This window comes from Onychostruthus taczanowskii, unplaced genomic scaffold (assembly GCF_017590055.1).
Source record: "Onychostruthus taczanowskii isolate IOZ18803 unplaced genomic scaffold, ASM1759005v1 scaffold111, whole genome shotgun sequence".
NCBI classification, from domain to species: Eukaryota; Metazoa; Chordata; class Aves; order Passeriformes; family Passeridae; genus Onychostruthus; species Onychostruthus taczanowskii.
This window is the reverse complement of record NW_024497741.1, coordinates 1,308,322-1,336,126: the sequence shown is the minus strand read 5'-3', so window position 1 is coordinate 1,336,126 and position 27,805 is coordinate 1,308,322. Positions and strand designations below refer to the sequence as shown.

The 27,805-nt window shown below is 42.0% G+C and overlaps 2 protein-coding genes across 5 annotated transcripts in view; both read right to left on the bottom strand.

Moving 5' to 3' along the window:
- Positions 1–1,377: 1,377 nt before the first annotated feature.
- On the bottom strand, positions 1,378–24,356 carry CUNH1orf198 (chromosome unknown C1orf198 homolog). Its single transcript, XM_041424184.1, has 4 exons — positions 23,920–24,356; positions 16,528–16,578; positions 7,286–7,837; positions 1,378–5,367 (listed from the first exon to the last, which is right to left on the bottom strand). Exons 1-4 carry the CDS (start codon positions 24,265–24,267, stop codon positions 5,311–5,313), a joined length of 1,008 nt encoding a protein of 335 aa, XP_041280118.1. The 5' UTR covers positions 24,268–24,356; the 3' UTR covers positions 1,378–5,310.
- A 2,669-nt stretch (positions 24,357–27,025) lies between these two features.
- Positions 27,026–27,805, bottom strand: part of TTC13 (tetratricopeptide repeat domain 13) — a 39,530-nt gene continuing 38,750 nt past the window's right edge. For all 4 annotated transcript variants that reach the window (XM_041424014.1, XM_041424024.1, XM_041424030.1 and 1 more), the window contains one exon: positions 27,026–27,188. In XM_041424014.1, coding sequence (XP_041279948.1) covers positions 27,065–27,188 — 124 coding nt within the window. In that variant the 3' untranslated portion in view covers positions 27,026–27,064. The remainder of the gene's footprint in view (positions 27,189–27,805) is intronic.

Sequence of the window (27,805 nt, the reverse complement as noted above, 5' to 3'; positions counted from 1 at the left end):
ATGTGCCCAGCCATCCTTTGGGTGAAGAACTTTTTTCTAATATCCAACCTAAACCTCCCCTGACACAACTTCAGACCATTCCCTCAGGCCCTGTCATTGGTCACCACATTATGGTTTTGATCTCAGAGTAATATACAGTAACATACTGATTCACATGGGTGATGGGCAAATCTGGACAGCAAAGCCATGGGGTCTGTCTGTAAATAATGCCTACAAAGTTGGGTTTGTCTCCCAGGGATGTGACTTGCACACTCTTTGGGGGTTGTTGCTGCTGAGTGATCAGCAGGACTCTGCCTGCTGCGTGCTGCACCAGCACCCACAACTATGACCTCAAGCGCTATCCCAACCTCAGCAAATACCACCAAAGTAACCACTAAATCAATCAATCAATCAATCAATCAGTCAGTCAATCACCATTCTTCAGCCACAGCATCTTTTCTACTCTGCCCTTACAAGTCTTCACTCATACATCAGACCTGCTGGCTCCTTATGCTGAAACAGTGCCCACATGCTGTAGATTTGCCTTTAGCAGAGAACTTCAAAAAGTTGAGAGGGAGCTTAGACAAGATTGAAGCAAATTATGTGTAGGCCAGATCCTAAATATAGTTAGAATATCACCCTTAGTTGGCTGTGGAGTCTTTCCAAACCAAATTCTTCTTCAAATGCCTTTTTAGCTGCTGGAAATCCAGCTCGAGTACAAATGAAATTGTTTTTCCAAATACATTTCTGGAAGAAGTAGATGTGAGCCTGCAGAAGAAAAACTATCCTTGTGGCTGCACATTTGGTTCTCTTACACTTTGGGAATTTGCTGCATATCACAAAAGGCAGGCAGTGAGACTACCCAGTGGCCTCTGCTAGCACCTTCCTTTTTGTGAAATACTTTTAAAGCCCACACATAACCCATTCTCTCCCCCATCCTGCTTGGGTGAAGTGAAGGAACAGCTGTGTGGTGTTTCATTGACAGCTGGGGCTAAACCACAACATGAAGTTTTCAAATTGCTTCTGCAATAATGATCCAGATACTGCTTCGGATTACCTGCAGATACTGGTGGGAGAGCGTGTGTGTTAGGTTTAATCTATTACAGTGAAGTACAAATAGATTTTGGTCTTCCCAAATCTCATCCTGCCCCCAACTGTCAGATTACATTATAAAGCAATACCTCCCCAACTCCCCACACAGATTCACTTAAAGGCTTGAAAAAACAGCTGAAGTGTGTTGTTTTTTTCCCAAATATAAAAATCTGGTTTCTAAATTCTCGATCAAATCATCCTTGGCTGTCTCTCAGGCAGATTCAAGATGCCTCAAACAACTCCAATGGCACCGAGGAAAGCAGAGTATCAAGGACAACATACAAAGCAGCACAAAAATCTTGACAGTTCTATTTAAAGTGACTTTATTAAAACATTGTTAATATAAAATGTGACCAAATACAATTTCATTTTTGTAAGAATGTTTAATAAAAACATATTCAAGAAAGAAGGAGCATCAACTCTTGTCAAAGCACAGGAAAAACCTACCAGGATAAGTAAAAAGTTCTGCAGCATGTTCTACCAGCTGGTCCCAATGTGTATTAGGGTCAAGTTAGCCAATGGAAGAGACAGGCAGCCCAGATTCTTCCCTAAGAAGCTTTAAGGTATTACCAGACATTTAAAGTAACACTCCTTGACAGTAGGAGACTTTGTTTTCAGATCTCCCCGAATCAGAATAAGATTAGAATGTGCATCTTTATTTTGGATTTACTACTTTTCAGCAGCTCAATGTACAGCAAATCAGATTCACTGGTAACTGTAAACCCCAAGATTAACACTTGCTAGCTTTAGAAGGAAGGTGCAGGTCAATATCAATCATACACCTAAAGAATTTGTGTTAAAGTTGTTCTAAGCTGTATTAACCTCTGGACGCTTGTAGCAAATGCTACAAAAGAAAAAAAAAAAACAGCAGAAAAGTCCAGGATGGTAACAACAAATATTTTCTGAACTGCTGAATGCAGAGATAATATCCATGAACTACAGGAGTGTCGTACGTTAACGAGGAAGTGAGTTTTTTAGGAAGTTATAGCCAAACCAATCAGTGGTCAGGTTTGAATATTGACACCTGGCGTAAACACTAAAGACATGGATACGCCTCTGAGAAGACGGCGTTAAAAGCAGAGAACTGCCAGAGAAACCCTCGCTTTTGTTGCAGCCAGGAAGAGCTCAGGCCTCCGTGGCCAGCCACAGGTGCGTGGGGCAGGGGAAGCCATGCAGCCTAGGCTCAGCTAGGCCAGGAGCCCCAGGCAGAGACGGGGACTGAAGGGAATGGTGAAGAGAATGGAACTGGGCCGGCGCCTGCAGGACAGAAGGGTGGAGAAACACAGGGATCTCCCAGGCAGCGCCCCCAGAGAGAGAGAGAACCTGTGCCACCTTGAAATTTGGTATCATATGCTAGCAGCAGGCAAGCAGAGGAGAAAGAGAAGGGTGGGAAGGTGCTCAGCTGTGGGAATCCTGGGCAGGCCGCTGTGAGATTTCCTGAGGGCAGCAGAGCCCGAGATTTTAACCCTCCCTTACACAAAGAAAATTTTGCGAAACATTAATCCTCCTTCATCTGAGAGAGAAGAGAAACAGCCTGGGACCTGAGTTGTCAGAAGAAGATGAGAAAGAATTCTAGGTGGGAAGAAATGATGGAGTGCCCTTTAGCTGGACTTTTTTGTATAGCCATAGACTGAACCAATTTTCCTGTAACACAGAGACTGCATTTTGGGGGATGCAGTGGTTTGAGCCAAGAGAATGACCTGCTGTAGTGATTGCCCGTGCAGGAGAGAGAGTGACCTGCTGTTCTCAAGACCCTTGGCCCAAGGGAGGTGAAAATGGGGGGGGGGACTGTTGTCCCAAAATGATGTTCTCAAGACCCTCGGCCTCAGAGAGGTGAAAATGAGGGGTACTGTTGTCCCAAAATGGGAAACTGTTGCAGGAGGGTGTAGTGGTGCCCTCTGTCTTCAGAGAAGATCTCTTTTCTCAAGACCCTCGGCCCCAGGGAAGGTGAAAAGAGGGGGGACTGTTGTCACAAAAATGAGACTGTTGTTTTTTGGTACTTGGCAAAGCATCCTTACAAAGAACCCTTTAAGCAGTTTTAGTCCATAGACAGTAGTGAGAGCATTGTACATAGAAGGAGGATGTCATGATAGCAGATTTTCTTCGGGTGGTGCCATGTGTGACATGGAAACATAAGAAGTTTCAACTGTGTTTCCTAGAGAAGACTATGGTACAAGAGAAACTCCTCTCTCCCTTGATAGACTGAGAATTGATTATCTGAGAGGTGGTAACACCTAAGAATCCAAGGCTTTGTCTCACTGTGCTTTAGTAGAAATTAGGTAGAAGGAGGAAGAATGTTTTGGAAAGTTTTCATTCTGAACTGTGTGTATTCCTTTTATTAATGGTGTAGCTTAATAAAGTTTTTTTCCTTATTTCTAAGCTTAAGCCTGCTCTGCTCTGTTCCTGGTGACATATCACAGCAGTCATTTGAGAAAAATATATTTTCATAGGTGCACTAGCACTGCGCCAGCGCCAACCCATGACAAGGAGTTTGTACATCTCAGGAACAATGTAAAAAGCTTTCAGAAGCCTATAAATAAGAATATGCTATACAATGGCTTCTACTCTGTGGTGATCTTACCATTTAGCTAAGGAACCCTTTAAGAAAACACTATAAAAAGTGGAGGTTTTGGCCTTGGTGTTTTGGTTTTTTTAGGTTTTTTTTTGATGGGGTGTGGGGGCAAGAAAGGGGGGGATATGCTTACAGCATTTTCCTTGTCCAACAAGTAAATTTTAATGCTATATCAGCACACTGCTTGTTCAGAGCAAGCAGCACACCAATTAGAGGCAAGGATTCTTCCAGGACACTGCAAACTCTTCCCGTAACAAGCAGAAAAAATCCTGCTGCACCCAATTCTGCACATTTAACTGCCCCTGGCACTGAACCAAATGTCAAGTGCTAATCCACGAGAAGCCTAGCACAGCTATGGCTTAGGAGATGGTGACCTTCTTACAGCCTTGGCTGGGACCCATGAGAGCCCTATGTTTTGCCTTCTACCCCAAACAAATGCTATGGGACTATTGCTGAGGTAAAGGGAAAAGTCAAACCTTTGGCATTGGAGCAGACCAGTCACTGGCTGTGCGTAGGGGAATTAAGGCTTCAAGGTGAGGTAAACACAGTGAGATTCAGTGTGTAAATCATGCTGCATTTCAGAGACAACAGATCCAAAGGACAGCTACTCTTGTTCTCTACACTTTAAACATCAAAGATCATTCAAAAGCAGAACTGGAGGCAACACTGCCAAGGACCACCTTGAGATGCCTCTCTGCACCTTAGGAATAAATGTAAGCCAGATGTTGAACACTAAAGAGGATGAACCCACAAGGAGGAAAAAGCACCAAAGTTGATGAGTCCTTGAGACGATAAGCTGCTTAAAAAACAAAAAAGCCTCACACTGCTGTGACCTCCCATAAACATAGTGGTTAACCGACACAAAGGTAATCTACACTCCAGAAATCCTCAGTGCTGTAGTTCCAGCACTAGTATTATGAAGAGTTATGCTCTAGTAAAGAGGCAGTGAAATTGTGTTCCCTGAAGAATTTCTCCAATTCATTAGGTGTTGTCCCACTCCTTTCTACCCACTTCCCAATCTTCAATCCAAACACCAGAAACACCATTTCTCCAGGTAATTTTTAACACTCTTAAGTTATTTTAGCAGATTTGTAGGTACAACCACAGTGCTTTTTTGGATCCATCATTTTGGCAATGCCTTTGCCTTCTTCAGAAGAAAGTGTCTTCAGTAGTGGTACAAAAGATACTTTCAAAGGAAATGAAATCTACAAATCAAAGCAATTCTGGGTGCTTGCCTTTCATAGTGTTTTTTTGCTAGCTATCTGAAGTATGGTTGGAACCACTGCAGGTGCAACACTATTTCTTACAAGCCACACTAGCAAGGTTTCCACTGAAAACTGCAATCTGGTCCTGTAGGTTCCATCTCTAGGATACAGAGACTCATTTGTGTTTCTTTAACATGTATACAGTAACTTCTCCCATTCTCTCAATACAGTAGCTACAAAAAATTTTAACAGATATTAAAAAATATCCAAATGAAACCACACTTCTATCACTGTTTAAAAAACAAAAACATATACGGTATTACAAAAGTTTATACAAAGGCAACATTTAAGAGTTTGAAAGTTACTTCTAGAAAAAGACACGAATGCTAGTAAATTAACATACAAGGAGAAGGGTGTTCCACTCCTTCCCCAAAATTGATTTGATCTGTTCTGCAGTATCTTTTACCAGTTGTCTAGAAAATCAAAGCCAGTCTTCAAGATTACATTGCTTGTACTAGTCTGCAAGGTAAAAAAAAAAAAAAAGAGAAATAAGATGTAGTTGTTAACTATGGTATTACAAACTCAATATTTGTCTGCCTATCTAAAACCTAAAGTTTAAAATGTTGCCTGACAATATTTCAAGATCTTTACTACGCTCTAGGATACCTAAGTACCTACACCATAAAATGCTAGACATGACATGGCAAAATACTCACAATGCCCAAAAAGGCCATTCCAGATAAAAATAAAATTATTCTTGTGGTATGCAGGCAAAATATTTTGATTTTTTTCCTCGTGGAAAAAATTAATGAAGATCAATTTTTCAGACTACATTGGGAATTACAAAGAATGAAACAAACACAGAAGGCAAGCATCCTTAATTCAACAGATTGTCTGCTGCAATTAGAGTCAGTTGTTTGCAGAAAACTACACAGATTAAACTTTGATGACAAATTATTTACTAGGCTATCCAGAACATACTCATTCCTGCAGTGTTAGCCATGACATTTAAGGTGATTCTAGTGTTTAGAAGAATATTCAAGAGTTTAGGAAGAGTATTCCAGAGCTGAGTCTCTGGATTCTCTTCTTAGAGCATGGCTTCCCAGAACAGGGAAGATAACCCAGAAAAGAAGAATTCCTTATAATACATTAAGTTCTCTGCTCCTCTGTTCCCATTTTCACATGGAAGGGTTGTTTCTCCACAAATAGAAAAAACATGCTTTTCAAACTATTTCAGTTATCTTGAAAACATTCAAAAAGCAATTGAAACTGTTAATTTGTAAGAAAACATGATAAAGCCTTTAACTCAAATTAAAGGACTACCATGTTCACAAATTGTAGCTAGGCAGCTCAGGAAGCATTATCCCTCAGCTTCAGAAGATGGTAACTAAACAGAGGGCTTCAAATACTGGAGTGGCTTAAGTATTGTTCTCTCCTAAGTGCTGTCACTTACTTTTCTTACAACCAGTTACCTCACTCTGCGTCTTTCTGACTTTACATCATCTTGTTTCGAATTTGAACAATCACAGTTGGAAAAATAGAAAAACATAAAATTGAAAAAGCTGTGTGAAGCGCTGAAGGTGTACAGTAATGTGTCAGGCTATTGCCAGAGCAATGCCACAGATTTCAAACAGAACTGCACAGCTCTGCTTGAAGCACCACTCCTCTACTTCACAGTTTTCAAGCTTTTGATCTCATTCTTTTTTTCCCCCTCCCTGTACCATGTCCTGCTGTTTCTTTTCTCACAGATCAGCATCTGCTTTTTAAAATAGCTTCAACTGGCTATTGAGCTGCTTAAGGTTATTTTTTGTTGTTGGGTTGTTTGGGTTTTTTCATTAAAAAAAAAAAAAAACATTGAGAAGGCTAATTCTGGAAGCTCATTCTATTTCTATTTTGGACTTTAAGAGAAAACACATTTGAAAGCAGCATAGCTGCCTGGGACAAAGCACTGGGAAGTGGCTGTCAGGCTACTGCTTGGAACAGCTGAGAACCAGTTCACCATTCACCACTATGCTGTACCAATAAAGTATGCTAGACCCTAGTTCACCTACTTTGCAAGTTAAAAAGCTTATTATTTTCATGAAGTGTTTTGCTTTTTCAAATAAAACCCCAAAACCCCACAACTTCTTTTATGTGATACAGCAACTTGCTAGGTTGCTGTCAATGAGCTACTTGGTGCCTTTTCAGCATTTCTGGTGTTAGATTTAAATTGTGCCTTTATCCTGTATGTTAAAAAGCACTTAATTGAAGTTAATGTGCTGAACAGACTGTTAAATAACAGATTAAATAGACTTCTTCACATTTGAAAGACAAAAAAGCCACCAAGCTGAGCTACGGCTTAGTGATTTTTGGAGTCCCTAATCTTCCAGAGGGGCCTTGACAACTGTACTTGTTGTACAGTTTTTAATATGAGGACAATGGGTATAGCAGTACTCACCTGTCCAGGCATTTGTGGGTCTGTAAGTATAGTACCATCAGTATCCTCCTTGTTTGTCCTAGAAGATGCCAGATCCTGTGGTGGATCGGGAAGAAAGAAGTCATCTAGAGAACTAGTAGGGAGTTGAGTAGGTCGAGGTTTCTCCCACTCGAGAGACACAGAAGGTGTGCTGGGGGCGACAGACTTCTCTGGTTTGGCTATGCTGGGCTTCTCAGCTTTGGTCGTCTCCTTTGGAGCAGACTCTTGTCTGTAAAAAGAGGGAAGGGGCTTCTCTCCTTTCTCCATGGACTTGATCTGGCTGGGGGTCAGGGACTGGAACTCAGACTTGTCTCCTTCAAACTTTGAGCGCTCTGCGTTTATCTTCCAGAAGGATGATTCCTCCTCCTTTCTGGATGCTATCAACCCCTCAGAGCCAGAGGTCTTATTGGCCTGAGAAGATTTAGGGACTTGGACACCAGGTGCTGCCTTAACAGGCTGCCTCTGCTCATTCTGCATCTGGGCACCACCTTGCTCTTGTATGGAGAGAGATGCAATGCTGAACTCCATCTGACTCTGTTCAGGGACAGAAAAACAGCATTTCAAAGAGCTTCACACAGATACAGTTTTGACTTTCTGACCCTGGTGCACACAGATAACGCCTCAGCCCACTGTGAGACAGCTCTCAGACAACAGATACCACAGCAAAGCTAACTTAATTCCTCCATAAATGTCTATCTTTGTAGTTTCATAAAAATCATGATTTTTAAAAGTCTGAACTGCAAGCAAACATAAAACTCCCAGACCTGCTGCAGAGGAGACAGGGAAAGCAATTGTATTGGAGTTACTCAGTGCCATCTAAGGCAGCAGTGCACAGCACTGAAACATTAGAGTAGCGGCACTAAGACATTACAACAGCTGCAGATGCATTTTGAAAGTCAGAGATGTTTTACAAGAAAATTTTAAGCAAAAAAAGCTTCAGAGTGTAGCTCAAAAGGCAGTTTTCCATTATAGTCTTTGAAATAGCTGGCTACAGGTCCATCTGCTTCCAAGATAAAGGATTAGATGTAATGGGATGCATAGGTGAATCACTGTATAATTCTAATGCCCCTCTGAAGAAAGAGAAATAACTCCATCAGGACCATTCTTCACCTGTTCCAGAGCCCTGGTTTGTTTTCACTTGGAGTGCTGAGATAGCTGTACCCACTTCTGAGAGGTAACACTGGGCCAAGGAAGCAAGTGACCACAGTTAATGCATGAAAAAAATCTTACAAGTCACAGAAAACTGAACAGTACTTCAAAATGTTTGTTTTACTTACTGCCACATCAGTAAAATGATTCTCAATGAGCTAGACACTCTTCAGGCTAATAAAAGTTAAGCCTTATTACCCTCTGAGAAACATGTAAGCATATGTACCAGGAAAGAACAACCTAATACACAGACTTGTGTTTGTAAAAAGGAACAAATAATGCAAGGGAAAAAAATGCTTTTACTGTTAAAGCTGTGTTGTTGTCATCATGGGTCTGATTGGGTTTGAAAAAACTCCAGAGGACTTTTAGCTTTTGGTTGAAATGGTTGAAAGACACTTTGAAAGTTCATTACAAATTTGTGATGTTTCTTCACCATTCCACTTCATTGCTGAGCCTTTCCTGAATAAAACTGCAATAGCATCTATGGACTTCAGTCTAAAACAAGTCCTAGTTGCATATAATTTTCACTGAAGTGTTTGATCTTGAGTCCTACATTATTGTGCATGTGAAGTTCAAAGGGACTCTAGATCTAGCAGGACTCACATGCCTAGTAGTTAATATTCAGAAACTTCTCATCAAAGAACAACTGTTAACCCAGCAACTGATTATTTATAAAACATTTTTTTTAATAGTCAGCAGCTGACTACACATAATTTGATTCATGGACTTAGATCTGACCTTTCTAAAGAATTAGATGCATCGTTTTTCCAAGGCTGTAGGCAAGAGCACCAAGCTCCATGTTCTCATGAAGAATATACTGTGCTATCAAAAGATGCAGAACATAAACAAGCTGCAAGTAATTATAGCTCAGCTAGAATAAGGTGAGGGTAAGGATACACGCAAGTCTTACCAAACAACTCAACACCCTACCCTGCCTGCAAAAAACTATGAGGAAAAACCTTACTGCTCTGATTTATTTTTTTTAAACAAGTCATGACGTAAAATTAAGAGCAGGATATTTATTCACAGATAAATTTTGCACAAACAAACCATAGATGCAATATGTTGAGGAATATTTACAGTGACTGCCATTCCCTATATTAAAATATAGGGATTTATTTCCCTAAGCTCATTTGGCAGTATTACTGAATAGTGACTTACCACCCTGAAGTTAAGATGCTTTAAGACTTTAGAACTGATAAAATCCCAGCTTAAAAAAACCCACAACACAATATAAAATAGACCTGCAATTCCCCAACAGCCAAGAGAAAAAAGAAAAGGCAGATTCTAAAAATCAAAGACAGGTTCAAAAAAAGAAAATCCATCTTGGAAGACTTAAGTTATGTAGGAATTAAAACAGCACTACTTTTTGTCCTGCAGCAGTCTGCTGTCTTCTGAATAGCCTGTCCTGGGGCTCACACTGGGGATGACAGTAGCTAAAGGCCATCACAGCAGCAGTCACTTTCAGTAGAATGATTCCTTCACCCCCCAGCCCAAGGGAGAGGGAAGATCAGTGCCCAGAGTGCAGAAGAGCCATCATAGCCCCCAGGTCCACCAGGGCAGCGTTGGAAATAAAATCCAGAAAAAACACCCACGGAAGGGAAGTATGGGTCTGTTAAAACAAAAATTAGAAAAAAAGTAAACCAAGAAGATGGTTCTGCATTTCAACAGCACCTAGCCAGACAAGCAAAGCCAGGCCTTCTGAGAAGTTCTCAGGCTGTGGAGCTAAAGCCACTGACTGTGGTGATATTTTATGTTGTTTTCATGGGGAAAAATATCAACTCAGAGATGTGGTTTGGAAGTGGCACATCGCTCCTAGTGTAGAGAAGCGTAGCACTGCAGCAGCACTTCAGGCAGTTGTACCTTTCCAACCTGCTCATGGATGCATGTTCTGGAGAGGATGTCCTCTTTGCCCTTTTGTGGAGAGACCATGGGGTGCACCCATTTCAGAAGACAGGACCACCTGACATTTGAGATTGCATATCTGTCTCATGGAGTGCTCTGGAGATCAAACAGTTCATAGCCTGACACAGAATAATCCAAATGAAAATACTTTTTCTAGAGTTTTTGTTCTCCCACAAGGAAGGCAAAGAAGACAAGACTACCCCGACAGTTTCTGAAAGCACTGTGTCTCAGCATGATGTAAATACAGCTCTGAGAGGTCACAGGGATAATTCTGCTTCTAGCATGTAATTCCAGAAGCCAAGAACTTCTGTGGACCAGTCACAAGATACTCTATTTTCCCTGAAATACATAATGCTTCTATTTGACTTCTGAGGTTATTTAACATATCTAAACCCCTAAGAAATGTAGCTGACGAAAGAAAATGATTAATAGGCAATATATTTCCAGTTAAAAAAATTGGCAATAAAACACCCTCCTCCGCAAGGAAAAAACAAACCAAACAACAGAGCAGCAGCCCAAGTAGGAAGATAATTTCACAGAGATAAAAAAGGCCCATGTGTGAAACGCCCTATGCTGATATCGAAGTAATGAATAGTACTGTACACTCTAATGAGTCACTAGACACTACAAATGTGATTTTAATTAGAGTTCTGCTCTCAGTTTCTTACATCAGATTGCAAATTGGCAATTGGTTGCGTCAGCAGGAGAAGGAAGCAAACTGTATTTAAAAGACAGCAACCTCCCTCCCTCCCAAAAAATGTCCTTTTCCTTTAGGTTTGCCAGCTATGAGAATATCTTGATGCACATCTCTCCTGGCCCCAGCCAAACTTAGGATAGCAGCTCACCTGTAAAGATTTGCCTTCCCCAGGCTGGGGCAGAGCTGCTGTGAGCTGCACCTGCCCATGCAGCGCTCAGAGGCAGAACTGCACTTGTGGCACTCTACCAGCTGCCACCCTGGGGAGGCAAACACTGAAAAGTGGGGTGTGATTTCATGGTCAAACGTGAATTGTCTTTCAGGCACAGTTTGGGATTCTAGAGAGAGGGTTTCAGTTCCCTGCTGATTTCATTGATTTTGTATTACTTTACACGAGCTGCAGTTTCTGTATGTATAAATCCCCATCTGAGGAATAAAATAAAAATATTTTCTTTTTCCTACCATCTGTCCAAATGGTATTTCTGGGAATTGTTCAGCCCAGAAAGTCTCAAGAGTTTACAGACAGACTAGTACAGTCCCAACTGCAATTTCTAGAAATTATTGGAATTCAAATAAAAGCTATTAACAGCAGCAGTATTTTCAAGATATTGCATGAGCAAGTCTTTCTCGACTCATTAAGAGAGAGGGGCTAGAGAGTGCATGTGAAAGCATGCACAAAGAAGTATTTTGAGGTAAAGCAAAGCTAGAAGCCTGTGCTCCTTTCAGTCTTATCTCTCTGGTCCCAAACTACTGCAAGGGTTTAAATAAAGGATGTCCTGTCTTGATCATTTTTCTGTATCATAAATATAAACAATATTATAAATTGCAGGTTTTAGGAGGTTGCATGTCCATCTTTCCTTAAAAAGACCATATAAAGGTATTTAGGAACTTTGTTTACTGGATTAAAGAATTTAGACCAAACTTCAGTCTCAAGGCAGCAATAATCCACTAAATTGTAACAGTGGCTGTATATACTCATGGGACACAACATATGCTGAAAGAGAGGCAACAGAGGCACTGAGAATGTTATGATTTAATTATACTGTATGAAATCAGGTCTCAGTTCATAAGTACATATTAAAAACAAGATGATCACAAAGAACCCAGGAACTTTTAAAGCTTCTTATTCACTCATCAGGAATGTGAAGTATTTTACTAAGCAGTCATGCAAATACAGCCAAAACAATTGTTTTGCTTGGCAGGCTGAAAAACACAAATTGTTGAGACAAGGACTACAGAAACACTGTCAAAAGCAACTTGTTTTAAGCACAGCCTGATAAATGCAGAGGTAAAAAAGCCAGTTTAAAAAGACTTAGAAGATGACTTTGCTTTGCTGAATAGACAGAACCAAAATAAATATAGGGCCCAAAGCAGCTGCAGTTTTTGCTTTGCTTCCTGTGCACACTGTGGGTGTTTTCAGGATTTTTTCAGAGCCAGAAAGAAATCCTTAGGTCAGCAGAGGCAAATTGCAAGGGCAAAAAATAGAGCAAAGCACTCAAAACCAATCTAAGTAATTTTAGTCCATACAGAAGGACAATGCTAATGTTATATAGTATGGACCTTTGGAAGAAATTCCATTCTATACCCTGCTGCTATGAACTGAATCCAGCCAGCCACTGTTTCTGGCTAGCTTGAGCAAGCTTGTACTGACAGTGCCTGGTGTTATGCTCAAAACCAACAAAGACTGATGCAGGTAACTGAATCCTAACACTTGGCCATACAGACTAAAATAAACCTTGAACACAGCTTCTATTACCACAGGTTGGGTTTGGTGGGATTTTTTTTTTTTTTTGCTCAAGAACTAATAGTCAACAGAAGTTTTACAGCACTGTGTTTTAAACATATATAGTCTAAATCAAAAAGAGAGGGCTAATCTCAAAAGCTCAGGGATCACTCTCCTTCCAAGGAAGTGCTGCCATTTAGGCCAGCTTGGTAAAAATAATCACACCAAATTATAGCTTGTAACAAACAATTATAATATAATGCTGCTAAGGAAGGAAGGAAAAAATTCTCTTCTGCCACTGTGTTCCTATTTAAAACAAAACACTAACTAGGGCTTGTACAAAGAAGGATACTTAAGACTGCCTCGATTTTAGATAAAGGAAACAGTTGGTAAAGCGTGTTTATTACAAGTGGAACATAGCTGTTTTCTTCCTAAATGATTTCTGGGATTAGATCACTTCTGTAGCAATATAATTAGGGAATTCAGACAGGGAGGCAGCACCAGATTATTGAAGAGATTGAAGCCTGTCACTTCCTCATTTAGCATTTTTTACATTTTTGGGGATTTTTTTTCTTTGTTTTATTTTAAACACACCACAGAGGCTTCTCTTTTCAACAAATACCTGAGGGCCTGTTGAAAACAGAAGAGAATTGGCAACTATTCTACCTGTATCAAGAAAAATAAATCTTTAGATATGCATGTGTCAAAGTATTTGGAATAAAACCTATTTTCATTAATAGCATGAATTAGAGGTAAATTGCAATTTATTCCCATGCTGCTCAGTGCATTCTGTGTGTTAACTGAGGTGGCAAAATGAAATATTTTCTGCCCATTACTAAATTAATTAAGCCCCCCTGCCCCTGCCCAAATCTAAAATCACAAAACCCATAAAGTTCTGAGTTCAGGAAGAGTTGCAGAGAAATTTTACTTCCAAGTTCAGGCATGATTCTTGTTTTCCATTTATATCTTGAGGTTTGTGCTGAGTTTCACTGAATTTTTGCTTCAAACAAACCAAGAAACCTCAAAGGCTAAACTCAGCCAAAATGTCATCTTTCATCTCATGTAAACCTGGAGCCATAAACAGAATGCCCTGGATTCATAAACCTGGGTAGAGCTCCAGTTAAAAATGTAATCCACATTTCAAGATATGTTATGTCCATGAGGGCTCCACCCATGAACCAAATCGCTCCCTCCTATTCAATCTTTAGTTTTATAGTGTCAGCCCTTTTGCAGTGCCAAGTGAACTCACTGCTTCCCAAATTTTCCTTCTGAGAAGTGTTATCATTATCTACTGAAAATATTATTTTAAATGCTGTCTAACAGCTAACTTGGCAATTTACATTGTAGTTCTACCTTGTTTGCCTTGTCTGAGGATTTAAAAATAAAAAGGTGAGACAAGAAATCATCATCTAAAAATAGTGGAGATATTCATGCGAGTGTTTGTTGTGATATGAACAACTGCAGCCCTATCTCACATTTGTGTTTAAAATGAGAATACAGAAAGTTTACTTGTAACACAAGTGAAGTCACCAAGTCCTTCAACAATGTTCTGAACAAAATGACAGCAATTCAGTACACTGCTCTCTGGGTAAGTTTGACTGCCATGGAAGTAGGGAATCTTTGGCACTAGCTACAATGAGAAAAATTTGTCAATACCTTATCAACTAGAATCCCTGCTGGCATCACGGTTACAGCTGGGAGCCTTCAGCCTGGGAGAATACATACCCTCTCCTCTTCTCTACACTTCTCACTACCCTCACAGTTTCCCTCATGTTAGTTACAGAAAATACTCATTTTGCTGCTTTATTTTTCTGTCTCAGTGTTTAAAAAAAAAAAAAAAAAGCCTATTGGTTTTACTGATTTACATCTCTACTTTCTTCTGCTCTGCAAAAGCCATGTTCCCTTCCTTGGGTAAGCCAGAGCATATTTGTGCACATTCAGGCAACATTCTAAAATCCCAAAACAAACAAAAAGCTCTGCATTAAAGGGAGATCAGGGAGAAGAGTGTTATGGAAAGAGCAACCCATCCTGGGTTGTTCCATGACAGCCCACGGAATCGAAAGAGCCTGACAGCTTTAAATAACAGTGGGAACAGGTCTGGCTCACAGGACATTGAACAATGCATTACAACACACCAACCTTCTTGAACAGCTCATTCAGGTTTCCTCACGTGGGACCACTTGAGTAAGGCTACTTTTTCCTCAGCTGATACCTCATTAAAAATTGCCTTCCAGTATTACCTCATAAAAGTTAGGGAAGATCAAAGAGTAAGCACAAAGCAAGATCCCCACTTTTGAAAAGGAAGACTCAGCAGTGGAAGGATTTGGTTGAAAGATTGATACACTGGGGAAAAACCAAAAGGAAGAATCCACAGGAACTGACCAAACCATACACATTAAATCCAGACAACATGGATTCTCTAGGCTTTTGCTAAAGAAAAAGGTCATGCAACTTTTCAGCCCACATCTGTGGCACAGCTTTTATTTCTGGTCAGCAAGGAGGGAGAGGGGAAAGTGGGAAACACAGAAAATCCTCTACTGGTTCCTCAACCATCACAGCTTTTAAGGGAGTTTTAAGGCAAGTGAAGACTGGCATTGATTTGTCTTAAACCACAGCACTGCAGGCTGCCAGGACCCAGGAGTCACAACAAGTTATAGGTTAATCAGCTTCTGCAAAGCACAGATGGGGTGCAGCTACAGGCAGTGACCTTGAGCAGGGAGGGCTAAGTCTCAGGTCAACTGGATTAATTTAGTATTCACTGGTATTTCCAAATAATTACTCTGCATTAGGCTAAGATTATATTCATAAGGTCATACATGATTATCTACATAGTTCAAGGGCAAAAAAAAAGAAAGAAATAGGGAACAGGGCAGTAGCAGCTTTCTCTGGCAGATAAGGGCAGAAAACACAAAGTCTGAAATGTGTGATTAAATTAACATGCCTGCCATACCCAGCTGAGAAAGACAATGAGCTGTGGTTTTGCTCCCAATATTTTTCCAACAAGAATAACTAAACTTAATTTCCCACCATACATATGGCACAACTGTGTTTCCTCACACTGCAGGCTCAGAAAGATGGAGAACTCTGGCTCTGTGTTAGCCACATGAGAATCCCATCATAAATAATGCTTTAACAAAATACCAGAGATAAAGTGAAAAAAAAGAAACCCCAAACCAACTCACCACAGAAAAATATGTTATTCTTTTAAGGAGACTTCTGGAAAGAAAATAACATAGTGCTTCTAGCATGGCCCTAGGTTAGTAAGTTTCACTATATTTGTCCTAAGACAACATTCTAGTTCATAATAAAAAGATGAAGTACTAGACAGGCTTTCAGAAAGAATCCAGTGAAGTTATGAGATACCTGCACATTTCTCACACCGTTTTCTAGCTACTTTACTCCTGACCTAAAAGTGAAATGCAGCTATGTTTATACAGCATCTGAGACACTAAACATGGAAAGTTGATCAAAAAGTTTGCAACAAAAAATAAAATTGTAATGAATTGGTTTTACATCTGCACTCAAAGCCAGAACATTAGTTCATCAAGTACATTTTGAGTTTCTCCTGATGTAAATCAAAGCATACCAGTCCTGTTTGATTTGCAGCATAGTCACTTTATACCGCTTGCATAGAATAAAGGTGACATTAATCTATCAAATAACAAAATTAAGACAATAAATGCAGTAGAAGCAGTATAAAATGACAAAGCAACAGAAAAAAAAAAAAAAAAACCAAAAAAGCTGTTTAATTACCTTTGTTTCCCAGGAGAATGGAGCTGAGTGTTCATCTTGCCAAGTTATGTCCTGAAATAAAATTGAAGAATGACTAAAAATCAGAAGAGTAGCTTCATCTTCTCAGAAGCATCACACAGATGACATTTTGTTACACTGCTGGAACTGTAACACCCACTGCTACAGAACTGACTAGAAAGTGAAAGCAGTACTTAAAGATGGCACTGATTACATTTTAAGACTGACTGAAAGCAGGTCCTCTGAGGGGAAGGTTATCAATACTATACCAATTCAATCTACAAAATATATGAAGGTTTAACCTGGTCTAAATCTCCTGAAATGGTTTCTCCACAAATAGCTTTAAAATGTATTAGATTTCCAGTCTTCTACTAGGCGTTTTTTTTTTGGTAGCCACTAGCAACACACAGGGACAGAAACAACAAAAGGAGAAGGGGCCTCAGGGGAAATCAAGTGCCATTTACTCCCTTCGGCAGACCAAAGAGCACATGCACAACCAGGCAGTAGTGGGACAGTGAAACAGCTGCGTGGCCATCGGGCCAAGCCCCAGCCGGATCCAGCCCCAACAGGACACATCATCGCACCAGGGCAGTGACGGCCACTCTGAAATACATGTTCAGTGGTGTTGAAGGAGCCACAAGGCACCCACAGCACAAAATCTGAAATCCATTATTTGAAGATGCTGCATTTCTGAAACCGATCCCAAACAGAGAAATTTAAACAATCTCTGCACACATGGTGTGCCCTCCAGAAATACATGCAGCCCACACTGAAAAAATGGTGGAAAATAATTTGAAAAATTATTGTTGCTCCTATTTGTTGAAGAATTACAACAACATGGTTGCATTTCTATCCCTAGTCATGGCTGGGACTCAGGGGTACACTGGATGGTCCCACAGGTAGAGGTGATGAGCTGCACCCTCCACACTGAGGAGGTCACTGCCTGTGGACACCGCAGCACACCAGGGAAGAACAGGAGTGGGAACACCATACGGAAAGGGAAAGGTCAGGAGTAACCATGCAGGATTTTCACACTCCTGCTGTTCAGAGAACTCAACCAAGTTTTAACACAACACAAGAACCCCACATTTCACTGTGGCTGCTTTTTTCTTCTTATTTCTGGTCTCTGCCTTTCTAGGAATATGTATCTTAGACATCTGATAATATTCTCCTGATCTGCCCTCTCTTATTTCACCGTAGGCAGATTTTTATGGCCTAGAGCTATGAGATCATGATTAGAAGTGTCTAAAACCATCTCCTAAACATAAAAACACGGCATACTCCAACTATTACTCATCTGTGAAATACAGGGTTTCTAGCAGCAAGGTATTTGTGGTATATATGAGGGTGATCCCATGCTCTTAAAAAGAAGTGGCCTGGTAGAGCTCATCTAAGAGGAAAGGCCTGGGCTCTTCTCAATCACATATTGTGGCCAAAAGGAAATTTGGTATAGGAAATTTTTGCCAAGAACATAAATGTAATTCAGGTTTTCTCAATCCAGGAAACAGATTCTCAGATGTTTTAACATTTACAGGAAAAAAGGAGCAGAAGGCTGCTTTTTAGGATCTATCAGCATTTGCACTGTGGTGTGCTGCTGTCTGCATGGGAATGCCACACCACTCAACGTGTGATACCTCACAGCAGGTCTATTATTTCAAACTCCTTCTAGGACAATATCCTTTGCCTCTGAAATGGAGTTGTTCATTTCTGAAAAACTGGATCTCATCATTTCTGAAGCATGCATGAGAGAGAAATCACGGCCCAGAAGGGAAGAGAGATGGGAGAACCTAACCATTGGATTGAGTCTCACACATAAGCAGGACTATAACACTTCTGTCTTCATGGGGTCTGGATAAATCAGGGCTTGATTCAACCACAGCAGTAAAGGACAGAACTGAAGTCCAGACAGCAGTGTAACATTCCTACATGCAGTCACAGCACCTTGAAGCTCCAGATGTGTAGGCATAGGTGCTAGTGGGTTTTATCTAAAGAGTTTAAAGGAAGAGCTTTCTTCTTGCCATTTACAGGACAAGCAAACCAGCTGGGGACCAGTTTCAAACTTGGCAGTAAGCCAAGTTCATCCTCATCCTGGATCCAAGACATCCACTTCTTTATTTTGCTGTATTTGAGGCACAAGAAGACAGCACCAGCAGGGACAGCTCTTTACCCAACGCTCCCAGCACACCCTCAAGTCAGCTGTGACACCGCTGCTATGAGTAAGCCCTGAGGACAAAAGACCGACCATAGAGGGATGAGAAAGCAGCATGGGCAAGGCAGAGTGGCAGTATGAGGCTGTCATGCAGCAGGATACATCATTCCCTGCAGGACAGAGCAAGTCAGCCTCCCACTTCATAGAAGCTTGATTCTCAAGCATCGTTTTCCTTGTTTGCACCACAATTTCCAACCTCAACGTCCAGCACAGGCAAGTAAAAAGTTCCTGGAATTAATTAATTTGGGTAACAGTTGTCAAAAGTTCTGGTCAGAGATAGAACCTAAGAGTTTCACAGATTATATAAGATGGAAGTGGCAGACACATGTTAGGCAGCAGTTCATTAAAAGAAAAGGATCCTTTTTTTTCTTTTTTTTTTACTTAAAAGGAGGTGGCTCATTGTTTCTTGGGCTGCACAGCCCTGCCCTCCTCAGAGACTAACTCTGAGGAACCCTGTCCACATTCACAAGATTGTCTGTAGGATATAGCAAAGAACAAAATAGGATAAGACGTGGCTAGAGGATACAAACCTTCAAGCAATTGATGTCTGTGGTTATTTGAAGTGTACTTGGGGCTAGGATGGAGGAGACAGTTGACAAGTTCTGCCCATTGTTAGGGAAGGGAAGGAAGTTTGTGGTCTGAACCTCATGTGTCTTCACACAGAGAACATGCAGAGGACCAAGTGAAAAGACAGGATACTGCTGAACTGTGTTGTGCTACCTAAACTGCCTGATTCATGTTTATCATCAACAAAATATGAGAAGTAACTTAGTTTTTTTTGTAAAATATACAAGTTCTTACATGCTTGAAGAAATTGGGAGGACAAGAATCAACTACTTCAATAATAACAAAAGTGAATTATGACTGGAAATCCTAGAGAAAAAGGATTCAAGGCCATTTATCACCAACATAGATTAGAAAAAATCCATATCTGATCAGCTTTTGTTTTCAGCACACAACAATGCCTTCTTCCAGCAAGAAGGCAAATAAATAAACTTTTGTTCACCAGGGTTAAAAAAAGAACCTATTTGTAAGAAATGGGGCCTCATGCAACATATTTCAAAGCTGAAAAAGATGAGTGAGAAAGAGAGGCAAATATCTGGTCATACACTTGACTTCAACAACCAGCTGCAAAATACATAAAAAAGAATCACAAATTACATTTGCTATATGTAGGCAGCTTGCTGCAAAACAACATCTGAATTTCAAAATGGAAGGCACTGCTAGAAGTGTGCCTGTATCTGACATGAGCATTGTTCAGCACAGCTGACAGTAGCTGGGCAAGACACAAACCCACCAATAAATGCTTCTCAGAAGTGTTATTAGAACAAGACTTTATTGCACTCAAAAGCTGCCTTCCGTTTTTGGGTGTTTAAAAAGCAAATCTCTAAAAGGCCAAACAATATAGAAAAGTTTTTGCTATATTGATTATTTGTTACTTTAAAACAATTTTAAGTAGGGAGGTAAAAGGGTTGATCCTTTGAAGTCAAAGTTCTTAAGGCTAAGTAAAACAAATAGGATCTCTGCCTGAAGGCAGGTAAGTCAAGCTTCCCTCTTAAAACTCAATGAATGAAGCTAACCAAACTCTTACCTGTCTTTCCTCCACATAAAATGTTTACCACTTCCTGAAGCATATGGCATTGTTTCCAATGTAAAGTTTAGTTCTTTCACATCCAGCTCTTTTACTGTTCAAATACTTAATATCCATGCAAAGAAAAAAAAAAAACCCTAAAAAACAAAGGAAAAATCAGACCTTGATTCCATATCTACGTCACATGCTTATGGATAAAGAGGGATGGTATTAAGAGAACAGTGAGAACTTGCTGTAAGCTGACTATCTAAACTATCTTTCACTGAACCAGAGAGAACCCAGCGGCATCAACTGACACCAAATCAGCTGCATTATCAAAGGCTGGCCACTACAGCATGTAAAGGGTGGTAGCCTCTCACGTACTGCTGGTTTTCCACCTATTCCTCTCGTGGTTTACAGCATATTTCAAAAATAATGCATCTATACTACATTCATGCTCAATCTCAGCTTGTATTTCCAGATTTATCCCTGCTCAGTTATCTCCATTTCTATTGATATGGGCATTAGAATGAAGAAATTATAAATGGAGAGATGCCAGCAACTGGAGGCTTGTTGGAAGGAGGAAGCTCTGTTGCAGCATCCAAAAGCCCTTGGTCAGGAGGCCTGGGCTGTCCAGACACAGAAAATTATGGTGAAGCAACAAATAGCCTCCTGTGCTGGGCTCACGTGCGATGATAGCAAGTCAATCTTCAGCAAACACTACAAAACTTATTTCACTGGGGTGTGAAACGACCCTGTTAGCCCAATTCTCTTTTGAAACTGTTCACAGTGCCTCCAGGGCTTCAGCTACCAACTCCATGACTGATGATGCTGCAGTGAAGATAAGATGGAAGAGAAGGAGCAGTGACTCCAGGCATTTGCTAAGAGTCACACATAGTGCTGCAGTGCTCTAGCATTATAAAATGACTGGATCATGGCTACAGGACGCCACAGTCCTGTTACTGCACATCGATGTTCTGTTACACCCTTCCCACACAGCCAACATACTCGAAGGTGTTTTGAGAATGTAAGAGATGTTTATAGTTTGAGAACTTACAGTCCTGGGCTACAAGTTCAGGAGATAAATCTGTTGTTAGAAGAGATACACAGGAAATGGTGAAGACGAGAAAGAGGGAAGCAACTGTCCAGAAATACAAGACCACTACACATATCCTCTGGACCACCTTATCATAATGGCAATATGCATGAAAATGGGACTGAAACGGTGAGAGGCCCAGACCAGCAAATCAGTATCTTCAGTATTCATCCTTGGTTTGCTTTCTACCACGTCTTCCAAAGAACACAAGGTCAGAGAGATCAAATTTCTGTGCTTAAGCAAGCCCAGGTAGATCACGACATTTCAACATCAGTTAACAGGGAAGATGAGCTGTGGCTGGAAACATGAAACTTTTGGGCCAGGTGTATCAGCAAGAACATCATCAAGCCAAAATACTCTCACTGAAAGCGCTGCAGCATCCACAAGTGATTCTGAGGCATGCGGGCTACTCCCCGTTTCCTTGCCTTAGGATGCCATACACCAACAGCCAAGGAGAGCAGCCAGGACCAATCTAACGGTCCTGAGCGAGGGCTGGGTGACCACGGTGCGTGCAGCAGCTGAGTCTCACACAGGCAGCAGGGGCACAGCTCCCCGAGCCACCCGAGCAGGACACAGAGATAACTGAGCTCTGCAGGCCGAGCGCTCGCAAGCCCGGAGAGTTGAACCGAACCAGCGAGGGACCGGCGTGGCGGTGGCTCTGCTACAGCAAGACAAGGAGGAACAATTTGTCAGCCAGGGCAAATGTCCAACAATCAGGTTGAATGCCAGCAAGGGAGCCAGAGGAGAGGAAGCTATCAGATGGAGAGCCAGGAAAGGCTCCTAGGCTTGGTAGTACAGTTGGAAGAAATAAAATGGCAATGATGAATGCCAAAATGAGTGGAATCTCTTTTCTTCGTAGAAACAATTTATATTAACTTCTGCTTAGAAGTCAAAGAGGAAGTCAGTTGAGGCAGATGCTTCCAAAATTAAACGTTTTGTATCAAGTATTTGGATGATCCATGCATTCTTTGGTTAATGGCTACAAAAACATTAACATTATGCATATTGTAACTGTATTTGAGGAGAAGAGAGGAAAACTATTTTGCCCAGTTTCAGATGGACTCTCTGGATGTTTAGGAAATTATTATTTCCATACAGTGCAGCACAACAGCCTACAAATATGCTTGCTTTCCTTCCAGATCCACATAATTCAAAGCAGAAAGCACAGCAGAGCTCTCCAAGGCCGGGAAAACTGAACATATTTATTTTCCACACTCTTTAAATTCTTTCACTACTAACTTCAGAGTTAAGTTTCTTTTCAAAGGTTGTTTGCACAACCAAATTTGTTGTCTTGTGTCCTTCTTCTACACCTCTTTTTGGCCATTACTATTGAATATTTATCTAGAATTTTGGATAACATGAACTAGACAAACCTGAGCTACATCCTAATCTCTCTAGCTTTAGATATGATGTGTGTGCAGCACAGCATCACACCCTCCTGACAGGGGAAACACAGGCAGCAGTCTCCTGGCATAAAGCTGGTTGGGAACAATGATGCCCAGTATCAGTATGCCCCACATGCTTCTTAGAAATCCCATTGCAAGGGATATTGGACAGGAGCCTAAAAGTAGCCCTGCTCTCTTTGAACTGGATTGATGATTACAAATGGAGAAGCAGATTTTTATTTTTTTCTGGTAGAAGCCACGTAATTAACAATAGGTCAGTTAAAGTTATTATGTGGACATAATGAAAGAACCTAGCTCTGGAATCATATGAGAATAAAAGAATATAAAAGAAATGTAAAAGAATAGAAAACTAAGGGAATCAATACAGTGAATAAGAGACACCATATCTGAAGAGTACTGTCAGGTCTCTTCAAGCATTGTTAGACCTTCCTCTTCCAGGGCTCACACGACCCACTGCTCCAGACCGGGTACTCTTTTACTGTGGATTTCCAGAATGGCTACCACGCTTCACCATTGGATAGATGGCTCTCAGAAGGTTCAAAATCCATACTTTTTGCCATCTATCTTTCCACACCCTTGTTTTTCCTGGCATGTGACATGGAACAGGCTGCATTTTTTTAAGGTGTCAAACATGCCAAGCGCTGGAATGTTTTCAGTGTTGTATTTTTAACCGTGTCTAAAACTAGAAACGAAAAGGAAGAGATTTAATTCAGTGTAAACATTCCCTACAGCCCATTTTCAGCAAGGGACTATGTCCAGCGCCATGCCCCGCCGTCGGGGGAACTGAGACCGTTCTCTTCTCCAAGTGTTTCTGCAAAATCCACTTCAGCGCTATCGCTGCCGGCGCCTTCCCTGCCTTTACGGTGTGACCCAGCGCCTCTCGCGCGGTGAACATCCCACCCTGCCGCACAGCCAGGCAGCGGGGAAAGGAATCAAGCCCATCACCCGGGCAACTCGCGGAACGCCCGCCACCCCGGGCAGCCCAGCGCCGCCGGCACCGCAGCCCGGGGAGGTCGCAGCCGCCCCGCCCCGCCCGTGCGGCGGTGCCGGGGCCGGGCAGCGCCGCTCCCGCCCGGACCCCCGGCACCCCTTCCCTTTCCCCCGCGCCCGGTACCTCGTCTCCGAAGCGCACCACCTTCTGCCCGGTGTTGAGGCGCAGGCTGGGGTAGGAGGCGGGCGGCGCGGGCGGGCGGGTGGTGCCGCGGTGCGCGGCGTAGCGGGCCTGGACGTGCGGCTCCACCAGGCACTTGTCGATGATCTCGTCCTGCTGGCGGGGCGGCAGCCGCTCCCACTCGGGCCCGTAGCGCTCGCGGATCCGCTCCTTCTCCGCCATGATCTTGCGTGCCATGGGGCTCAGCGAGGAGAAGTAGCTGAACCGCTTGCGCTCCCGCTCGTCCAACGGACGGTTCCCGTTCATCACCGCCGTGCGGGAAGCGGCGATCGCCGCCGCCATGGAGGCCATGGCCACCCCGCCGTCCCCAGCCCCGCACTCGCCCGGCGGGATTGGGGATGGGAACGGGAAGAGAACCGCCTCCTCCGCTCCCCTCCCGCAGACGCCGCCTCCCTCGCTCCCTATAAAGCCGGGCGGCCGCCGCTGCCCGCCCCCCGCACGCCCAACCCGCGGCAGCCCCGTCCGTCTCCACCACGGCGCCGCCCGCCCGCCGCTCCCGCCGCAGGGAGCCGGCCTTTCTCCCGCCGCCTCCCGGGCTTGCTTCGGGCTCGGTACCGTCGATAGCGGGGGGCTGAGCGGGCCTCGCGGCCCTCAAGTGTTCCTGCCCGTAGCGCTCGTCTCCCACAGCCCTTCCCCTTCTTAGCCGAGGTGGTAAGCTGTAGTATTCCCACGCTGCCGGGGCCAGAAGCACCAGGAAAGGACTTGCCTCAGCTGGCAGAGGAGCACCGTGCCCAAGAACCTGCCTTTCTTCACTCCCTAAATAAGTCGTACGTGTTTCTTAACAAGGTAGAAGACAGCAGCTGCTGTCAGACGAGAGAGGATGCCTGGCAAGGCACTTTTGTCCAACTCCACCAGTTAGGGTGCAAGACGGTCCAAAGCCTCGGTATTAATTTGATAGTAAAGTTGCAGCCTGGGTGTAACAAGTCTGTGCAGTAGGCATTAGTTACATTGGTAAAACAGAAGCCTAAAGGCTGAAATAATTAGGTTTTCTGGTGTCTTCCTTTACTGTACAAATGCTCATTTCTGGTAACAAGTCCTTATTTTGGCCAAAGATTCACTGAGGTTCCACGCACAAATTCCCAAAAGATGACTAGTCTCCTGGAGTGGGGTGGGGGAAGCATAGTTCCCTTCCACAAAACAAACAACAACAATATCAAGTTTACCTAAGATAGGCAAATATGTCAGAAGATTTATGTGCAACTAAGTCTATTTTGACTTTTGGCCTAGGTAGTTACAGGGGAATTTTTATTATCTTCAAAATATATTACAAAGTAGCACAGACACTGAGGTTCAGATTAATGGTTTTTCACTGCTTAACCTTTTTTTCCTCAGTCTGCTTTCTTTAGTATCATTCTTAATAGATAAATGACTGAGACTGCAATATGTTAATTGTTCCCATTTAAGAGTTCAAATGGTATCACCAGACCAGCTAAGATGACACAGAAGATGATGGAAAATGAAAATTAGATTTCTCCACATACTTGGTTCTTCGGAGGTAATTAGTTTCCCAAGTCATCACATACCAGCCCAGTTATATCATCCTGTTTTGTTTGTTAAACTTGTTTGAGAGCACTTGACTCGAGCTCTCTTTCTTTCTTAGTCATCTGCATCTCGCCCAGAGAAAGAAGCCTTTGAAACACGTTTGCAGGCACACACACACTCATAAGAGGTGTAACACACATTACTCCGAACACTCCCGTGATCTCCCATTAATCTCTTTTGTCTGCCACCAGGGGGTGGGGGACGAAGTCAGTCACAGGAGTAAGAAATGAGGACAAGGAAACCCAGACAATTGCATATGGTTTGTTTGTCCAGGCAGGTTTTTCCTTCCCCACCATCCCTTTTCCACTCCCTCTGGTCTAACCCCAAAACAAAACCCCTTCTTTTTATAGTTCCCAAGACTGTCTGGTCAAATGGCAATATAACTCCCTATTCTCAATGAATAATACAAGGAATAACAAAACTTAGAAGAGGCTTGGAAGATCACATTAGAACACAATCAAGGTATAAAGTTAGGCATATTTTCTAGGCTGCTGTTTTTCCAGGAAAATAACAATTCCTTTCCTCCTTAATGAAATGTAGTAGAGGTTTCTTAAACTTTTAGACTTTTAAAGAGAAGAAGCAAACAGTGCTTATTTCTAGTGGGACAGAAGAAGGTACTTAAGAACAGAATGTTGGGAATACCTCTGTCACAAATGGACAACATCCCAATTCTTTTAATGAAAACTTACAAGCCTCCTTTAGCCTTACTTGCAAAAAAACCACCTACTTTTGCCCTTTACAGAAATTCTGATCAAGAAAGTTTAGAATTCATAATTCATTAGTACTAAACATACAGGCAGTCAAATTTGCCTTTATTATGGTTTAAGGAAACCTACCTTTCCAGAATGCTGCCAAGTCTGTCCAACAAAAAACAACTTGAGGAACACTAGCTAGTGCTCCCCATGTACTTCAATCCTGTCAATCTGTTAATAACTTCTGCCAACCATCACCATCAAAGGGTATTTGGAAAGGGAGATTGTTGTTTCTGACATTTACTCACCAAGAGCCTAACTCCAAATAAGTAATTGGTTTGGTTTTGTTTCCTAATGATGTTTCCCTGAACCCCATTCTTTTAAGCTGCCTTTATGTTCTTTCACTGGGCTGCACTACATGAAATGCCTGTGTATTCTCCAGTTACTCACACATGGTAGAGCTCTTAAGTTTTCTGTGCAGAGGCTTTGGAAAAAAACAATGAGAAGTAGTATAGCATTTTTACCAATGACAATAACTTTTCTATTTTTTTATTAAATAAATTTTCACCTGTAGTATGTTCAGTTCATAACTGATCAAGTTTCTTACTGCTCTTCAGTTTGGCCCCTGAATAACTATTTCTGTTAGAGTGTGTCTTAATATGAAAAAGTAGTTCTACTTCTTTTTTCCTCTTTAATATTATTGGTCACAAAAAGACTTCTTTAACTGGTGATAAATAGTCAAGTAAGTTTGTTCTATTAAAAAAAAAACAAAATAAAATCAAACCATTTTGACCATAATTTGCCTTTCAAAATAATTTGCAAAGCAGTACCTCTTGGCCTTTTATTTGTATAAATTATACAACAACTATAGTTTTTTTTAGACAATGAGATGAGTCTGTATTTAGTACTTCAATCATCGTTCTCAGGGTTGGAAAAGTCTCTGATACAGATGGTAGGCTCTTGTAAGAAGGTGAAATACTGAAAGAGAAAAAAAAAGTTATTTCTTTAATGAGTTTTATAATTCACTTGCAAGTTAACACATTAACTTAGTTAACTAGACTTCTCCTCATCACCTTCTCTAACAAATTTGGGACCTGTGTCAAGAATCAACCCCATGCAGGCTTGGGGCAGAGCGGCTGAAAGCTGCTGGGCAGAGAAGGACCTGTGGCTGCTGGTTGACAGCAGCTGAACATGAGCCAGCAGTGGGGCCAAGAAGGCCAGTGGCCCCAGTGGCATCCTGGCCCCTGTCAGCAATAGTGTGGCCAGCAGGACCAGGGCAGTAATGGTCTCCCTGTACTCAGCACTGGTGAGGCCACACCTCCAGTCCTGTGCCCAGTTTTAGACACCTCACTGCAAAAAGGATACTGAGGTGCTGGAGTGAGCCCAGAGAAGGCAAATGGAGCTGGTAAAGAGTCTGGAGCACAAGTCTTAGGAGAAGCAGCTGAAGGAACTGGGGTTGTTTAACCTGGAGAAAAGGAGGCTCAGGGGTGACCTTATTGCTCTCTACAAGCACCTGAAAGAAGGGTATAGCCACATGGAGGTTGGTCTCTTCTCTTAGGCTAACAAGGGACAAGACCAAAAGAAATTGGCTCAAG